The 7,861-nt window shown below is 35.2% G+C and overlaps 1 protein-coding gene across 5 annotated transcripts in view; it reads right to left on the bottom strand.

The window, feature by feature from the left end:
• Positions 1 to 200: 200 nt before the first annotated feature.
• CLCN3 (chloride voltage-gated channel 3) overlaps positions 201 to 7,861 on the bottom strand; it is a 91,550-nt gene continuing 83,889 nt past the window's right edge. For 3 of the 5 annotated variants that reach the window (XM_027598101.2, XM_027598102.2, XM_027598104.2), the window contains 2 exons: positions 4,907 to 4,982; positions 201 to 3,208 (listed from right to left, as the gene is read on the bottom strand). In XM_027598101.2, coding sequence (XP_027453902.1) covers positions 3,050 to 3,208; positions 4,907 to 4,982 — 235 coding nt within the window. In that variant the 3' untranslated portion in view covers positions 201 to 3,049. The remainder of the gene's footprint in view (positions 3,209 to 4,906; positions 4,983 to 7,861) is intronic. The other 2 variants (XM_027598103.2, XM_027598105.2) reach the window with 1 other exon arrangement.

Here is a 7,861-nt window from a genome sequence, read left to right as displayed (position 1 = left end):
TATATCCTGCTGTTCAATCCAGCATCTATTCCTTTGTGGCCCCTCGCCTGCAAAGTATAGAAATGGCTTTGTAACCTGAGAGAAACACTGTATTTGTCACCCCTTTGAGGCTGCATGTGCCAGGCATATTGGCCTACACCGCATAGAGCAGCAGCAGAAGCGGGAGGACTCTTACAGATATAATTAAAGGCCAAACCACACATTGTCATATAGATTTTAATAGATTTTCTGATTAACTCATCACAGTAATCATTTTTACTGTAATGATACGCAGCTTTACTACACTAGTATAAATAAAAACAGATAAATACAGCTCTAGGCAACATCACAGATTAACAAACTAAGCATTCTTCATGAACCAAAACTGAAAACAATTATTAATAAGAGATGCTGACACCCTTGCCCATTCTCATCATACCTTCTCAAAAAGGGTACTCCAATGAGGCGCTCCACTTATTATATTGGTCAATTAATTTGCCAATTAGCCAGGCACATATATTTCATGGTCTCCACTATTTCATCATTTGGTTGAAAAGCAGACACACCTCAACATATCAAAAAGAAAAGTGGAACAGGTAGTATTACTGAAGAAAACCAGTGAACGCATTAGAAATACAATACTTTTCCTGTATTTTAGCAGTAAGACACATCAAGGGATAGAAATATACCAGGAAGAAAATTAATAGCCACCTTGAATATCCACCCTGAAATGTTAGTCTGTGAGGCAGGATGAGCAATGAAAGGAGGATGTGAAATCAAAAAGGAAACATGGAAAATAAAATCCATGTGATGTTTAATGTTACGAAGCTATCTGCAAAGAAGCTGGTTTCTCCTTTGAAGGCTTGTAACTCAAGACAAACAAGCTATTCGGTAGCCAATGCTGAGGAGTTCACACTGCAGATACACTCAGGACAAGATGATGGTAAGATATACAGAAGTATAATTTAGAAAAGATTTTACTCTAGAAGGCCAAATGAGCTTTGAAGGGGTTATTAAGAAAGCTTGAAGTCTGCCAAAGGGAGCAAGTAAACTAGGACAAAATACCAATTTTAGGCAGATAGCAAAATGAAGAAATGTTTCATGAAATTCCTAAAATGTTGTTCAACTTCTAATTGTCATTCTAATATGGCTTCATGATCTAATAAAAGCTTCAAGATCTTATGGATATATTATTTTTAAGAACTAGGAAGTGAAGAATCACTTCTAAAATGTAAAAACGGCTCATTGCCAGTTATGTTTCAGAAAATGTCTGTCTGCAAAATTCATTTCCTACCAAAAATGCCTAAGCCCAGATTATATAGGCCAGTCCTACAAGTAAACTGCCTTTGCTGATAGTGAATTAAGACCATGATTAAGACAGACATTTCCAAAAACAAAAATTCCAAACACACCCCAGTACATTTTCAACTCATCCTGCAAAAATGTGCACTGTGGATATTCAAAACATTAACTGAACACTTATGGATGTGATGTACCGAAAGATTCAAAGGTCATGTTCAGATTAAAATTTTAACTGCTACCTTTGCAACTGTTTTCATTTGTTTGATTTTTTTTTTTAAAAAAGGTTAACACTATTTGACTTTTGGTTTTAATCTGCAAAGTGATTTGTCGTGTTTTAACTTTCCAGTTAATGAGTCAAAATGTACAGGTCAGAAGACATAATCCAGAGGATGGCAGTGAAAGATCAGAAAAAGTTTTATGTACAATATTGGATCACAGACAAATAACCACAACCTCTTTTTAAACCCTTGTTCCCAGTGTAAACTTTGTTCATATCTCCATATTTGTTAAGTCTGAATTAGTCTATAAAAATCACATTAAAAAGGTAAAATTATTTAAGCACGATATTAACTGATCTGTATTTTATAAATTTTAATCCATAAAAATATAAATAAGAATGGTAAATTTTTAAGAAAAGAAATATACATTTAGTGCAAGTTATGAATTACATTTCTTCTTCAGTGTCAGCAATAAAATATCTTGAGGAAAGAAAAAAAAATGACTGATCTAATTTCAAGAAAAAAAATTCCAGTGTTTAAACATGCAATTAATACCAGATACAGCTAAACAGAATACTTCCTTCTCTTTACTGTCAAAGCAGCAGCATTTTGTTTCCTTATGCTGAACAGTACTTGTATATTATAGTAGTTTTAGAATAGAATAGAAAATTTGCATAAGACCAGGTCACATTATCCATAAAGTTTGAGAGGAAAAAAACAAAAAGAAAACTGTTTATCCTTACAAGTCAAGGTTCATTGTTGTTGATTCTGAACCACAATGCACACAAGCTGAGAGATTTCATTCACACTTCCTTGCTTCCTTCGAGATTTTACCCATTTGATTGGCCTTTGTTGTGGTGCATGTGACCGCTCCAAGCATTTAGTGATGGTACCAACTGCATGGCTAATGGCACAAGAAACACTCCCTTCTTGTGATGAAACTTCGGTAAAATCACAGTACATCTCAATATGAGAAAGGACTGTTTCAAAAGGGTACACCAGTTTAAAGCGGCTTTGCCACAGCTCAAGAGAGAAAGAAAGAGAGAGAGAGAGAGAGGGAGGCAGAAAGAAAGAAAAGCAGATCTTCTGGAATGTAGAAAGATAATGCTTAACTATATAATTCGTGAATTAAACAGAACAGTTTTGATACAAAAGGGCAAGACCTTGCTGTCTTACAGATGGCTCAATTCAAAGTAATCCCTCCAGAAACAGGGACTGCTAATGCTGCGATGTTGGAGAAACAGGCCAGGTGCTCCAGCTGGTCCGAGGGCTCCAAGGCCGCGGCGCCCTCTCCGCTGATGCTCCCGCCTGCACTACCGCGGCACACCCTCAGCTGAATGCATCCAGGGCAGAACAACAGGAGATGATTTGCTGCTCTCAGTTAGACGGGGAAATACCTCACTCATTTCCTTCTCGCTCCTTTCCCTCCCCAAACAACTCCTCCATTCCACCAGCAGTATTTGCAAACTGTGTTGCAAAAGCCCAGCTTTTAGATTTCTTTCTTTCTTTCTTTTTTTAAAGGAGAAAAAAAAGTAGACGACTCCCTCGGATTAAAGAGTTGTGCTATTCAACAAATGAACTTCCTCTTCTGTTTCCTCTCTCTCCTCATCTATAGGATTCAGTTGAACATTATTGAAGCGGGGTCTTGGTTTGCCGTCTGGGCCATATGACGGAGGATATCTTTTTTTGTTATAATGCCAAGGAGGCGCCTGAAAGGAATAAAGAGAAGATTGCTATTAAAATAAAAGGGAAAAGAAAAGAAAAGCTAACTCTATAGCTAAACCCTTTTTGTTGACAGGAAGAGAGCAAAGCAAGCACCGTGATTTTGTATTTTCAAAAAGTATTTTATTGGCAAAGATAATTAAATTATCCAGCAACCATCCTTTGATATGAAAGTATCATGGTCACTAATAGTATGATGTCCTTTCCACCAAGACTCTGAGGACTGCACGCCTCATTGAAGTAGAGGTACTTTGATTCGTGTATGCCAACAAAAAAGTAAACAAAATGGGAGGATGTGTGAACAAGAAATGATAACTGATCCCATTTGAGAAGGAAAATTCATTGCCATGACATCAAGAAAGCAGTAAAATGTCTGATGACCAAATCTCCTCAATATTCCATTTTTTTAAAACCAAACTTAACCAACTTTTAAAAAATAACTTAAGGATTGCCCAGTTGTATGCAGAATCTTCATGAAAGCACATACAATTGAGATAAAATGGTCAACAAAGAACTCCAAACCCAAACTTCAGAGCCCCGAGAATAAATCTGTAAGACAACCCAAGTTTCTAGTACACTCATCAATGTTTTCCTCTTTTGATTTTGGCCGAAAAAGTTAAGATACAGTGCTTTTATGAAAGTCTTGGTTGTTAATGCTTACGGTGAAAAAATCAAGAAGCAGTCCTAAAAGATTATTATAGGTGAAGCAGAAAGCAGAATGAATGAGTAGCTACTTATTATTCTGGTTAGTAGTTTTTTAAAAAAGGATGCATGAAACACTTGTGAAATATTAGCATACAACAGGAATACATAATCAGTTGTGTACTTAAGCAAACTGGGACAGGTTTTATATAGGTATGACAATTACAGGGCAAAATAATTTCAGGCGTTAATTGCTAAAGCCAGACAATTTTTAGGTTATAAGGTAAGATAATTCAAAATTTATCTTCAGTTATGAAACCACTAGGACATAAAGCCAGTTAAAACAAATGCATTTGACCCCAAAAGCTGCTCACAGCATTCTGGAAACATACAAAAGGGGCACACACATAATCTAGGTACAGTTCACTAATGAAATGGCAGGACACACATTCTTGACTGTGAAGGTATGCAAGGTGTAGGAGAAAAAGAACTAATGCTATGATCACAAATACATACAACATTACGCTCTAGTTAGTGTGCCCATAAAAAAAATCTATTTAACATTCAGCAATTCTAACACTGCTAAGCTCGGTTAAAATCATTTATGAGCTTAGATTTACCACAAGACTACCACAAGATTCAGAAACATAAAAAAGAAAAAGGGTTTTGGGGGTGGGGGACAGACATTTTTCACCAGTCAGGCACCTTCTGAAACCGGTGTATCAACTAAGGTAGACACACTTGTGTTTACTTTAAGAACATCCAATAATATTTACTCATTTAATTATCAAACTGTTTATAGTTCTTAAATTGCAACCAATGATTTTGATGAGACATTAACTTTTGCTAACTTCCTATGAATAGAATCTTCCAAATATCTAAACTTATCTTACATAGTTTATGAGATATAAATGTAATTGGCAGCATGTAGGATTTTTTTTTATTCAGCAGATATCTGGGACAGACAGAACTGAACAGTTCACAAGTTTCATGCTTCCTGACTTCTAAGGTGTCTAATGAGGAGATCTCATATATCTAATCACCAGGGGTTCGACGTGCTGCTTTAGTTGCTCGAGATGCTCTAATATGTTCTTCTTTGTGATGATCCCCAAGACAATCCTGAAACAGATCATGTTATGCTAATAACTGTGTGAGAAATTAAATTAAAAGAGGTTCCAATCATAATGATAAAGAAAGGAGAGAAAAAAATAAAAAACATGAACCATAAGAATGCTTTTAATGAACTTTAGAAAAATAAAAACAAAAATGATTTGAAATCCCAGGCCCCATTTGCATAACTTCTACTGACTTTCATAAGAGACATGATACTATTTTTAAATATCGGTGAGTTGTTTTCCTTTTTAAATTAAAAATCAAAATTATAAAAGTTCACAATGAAAATGACTATAAAGAAAAGTACAAAAGAAACAATATTAATACACAGCTATAAACCTCTAAAATTTAGTTTCATTTTCAGTGTTCCTTCATTAGGGGAAAGTATTTTTCTAATTTCTAAAATGTCACAATGCAGCCACTATTATTTGGATCTACCTCAGCAGTGAAAAGGTAGAAAGAAGTTTTAGCCTCAATTGCCTATGAGGAGACTTAAGAAGTCCTGCGGGTTTTACTACTACTTGGGATTAAAGTGAAAGACAATGTGCACTTAAATAAATAATGCCAACCAATATACACACCCCCTAATTTTCAGGACCTGCTGAAAGCTACTTCTTAAAATAAGCTAGTAAGATGTATTTATAATTAGAGGTCAAAATGACTTTTACATTATGCATGTTTTTTTCTAAATGATTATTTTTCAGTTAATCTATCACTGTTATAATATCAAGCAAAATGAGGGATATAAATTCTCACAAGGATACTTGAAAATAATTAGATTTATTAGAACAAAATCCTGGTTACTGGTTTTATAATGGAAGAATTCGACTACAATATATGGCAACAAAAATAATGAATTCAAAGACCTTAAAAAGCCTTAATCTTCAAATTCTGGAAGCCCATCCAGAATGCCCTTCAAGGTATTGGACATTTCCCTGGTGATCTAGTTAAGTCAACTTTACTATTCAACTGCCTTTGAACATTCTGACTTCTTAAAGAATGTCACTAGGGGACTTGACTTAAAGTAGTCAAGGCCTACAGATATGTCAGTTATAAAACAGTTATTAAGGATGATGCCTGGGTGTGGGGGTGGGAAAGCAGGGAGGGCAGACATTGGGGAAAGGCAGAAATAGGTTCTCTTCTAATGTATTCTCAGTATTTAAAATAATGTACTGATCCTTAAGAACAAAGATAAATTGAAGATACAAACAAGTTCTCCCTCCAAAAAGGCTCAGAAAATGCACTCATGAAGTAAAAAATGCTTACATAAAATAAGCACTAAGGGTGTGAGGGAAAAAACAAAAACCATCAATTCACTTTAATTTATAGTTGGAGTCAGGAAATGTGAAAAAACCTTGACAATTAAATAATTCCAGTTTAATTCTTACTCATTCTTTTCTTTCCAACTATATACAATGATTATTTTCAGTTAGTATTTTAGTAAGCTCTGCCAAATCACAAGGTACAAAATGAGGAGAGTTACAAATTGGTTAAGGACCAAATGGCAAATCTGGAGATTTATAAAGTAATCTCTATATTACAAAGTAATGGTTCTAAAAAGGAGGAAATAAATATATTTTCTCTCTAATGGAGAAAAGTGATTTGAGAATAATAAGGCCAGGTTCAGTGCTACTTAATTTCAGGAAGTGCAAAGAAAATCAATGCAAAATGTAACTTATATAAAAAATAATTTGCTGTTTCCTTGTGGGGCTAACAAACAATGATGTAAAGAGTTAACAGAGCATGACCCAAGGTTTTCCCAAAATATGTTCCAAAAAACAACAGTCCCAGGAGTTCTTCTGCCCTCTTCCCTCAATCAATCAATAAAATAAAAAAATAAAATAAAATAAAACAAAATAAAAGGCTGCATGTTCAAACAAGTTTGGAAAACTGTTTTCTGCCGTCCCTGGGACTCAAATAATACCAACATTTTATAAACTTTGGGACATTCCACAATAGAGAAACCTCAATTGTATTTAATCCAATACTTTCCAAACTTACATGGTCACAAAACTCTTTTTGAGCAATGCCTATTAACATCCTGCTAGATCCACCAAGACTAAGAAGATTTTGGGACGCCTGAGTGGCTCAGTCGGTTAAGCGTCTGCCTTTGGCTCAGGTCATGATCTCAGGGTCCTGGGATCGAGTCCCACATCGGGCTCCCTGTTCAGCAGGGAGCCTGCTTCCCCCTCTGCCTGCCACTCCCTCTGCTTGTGCGCACCCACACGCTCTCTCTCTCTGACAAATTAATAAGTAAAATCTTAAAAAAAAAAAAAAAGACTAAAAAGATTTTGAGAAATTCCAATTCAAATATAAAACATGGGAAATCTACAACTGACATCTTTCAAATTTATAGACACACTTCTCCCTCATCTCCCTATTCTCATTTTCTCCTTGTACCTAACAGTTGGACTTGCTGTATCTCTTCCCCCAAATAGTTATTTTCCACTTCTAAGGACCCACTACGAGCTAGAAGTTGCTGACAGTTATCCAGAACTTCACACTCTCCACTAAAAACTAGTAGATATGGCTTTTTTTCTAACTTTAAGTCATTTAACTTCAAGTGAGAATAAAAACACTCTACTTCCTTACATACTTCCAAGAAAATAAAGACCCAAGACCTACCACCCCAAGTGATCTCTTTTCTTTCTATATATATCAATTTATTTTCCTTGAAGGACAGAAATAAGAAAAATTTAATAATCAAGGCAATTAAACATATTTCTTTAGAAAAAGCTACCCCGCACCACAAGCTTTCTTATAAATGGGCAGTATGAGTTAAGATTTGAATTAGCTATCCTCCCCTTCCCCCACATTTTGTTATTTTTACACTTTCTTTTAAATATTTTCCTTTCTAATATCTGTGCTGCCAAAAATCTGGGAAT

The sequence above is a fragment of the Zalophus californianus genome, chromosome 2, assembly GCF_009762305.2.
Source record: "Zalophus californianus isolate mZalCal1 chromosome 2, mZalCal1.pri.v2, whole genome shotgun sequence".
NCBI classification, from domain to species: Eukaryota; Metazoa; Chordata; class Mammalia; order Carnivora; family Otariidae; genus Zalophus; species Zalophus californianus.
This window is presented reverse-complemented; position numbering and strand designations above follow the sequence as displayed.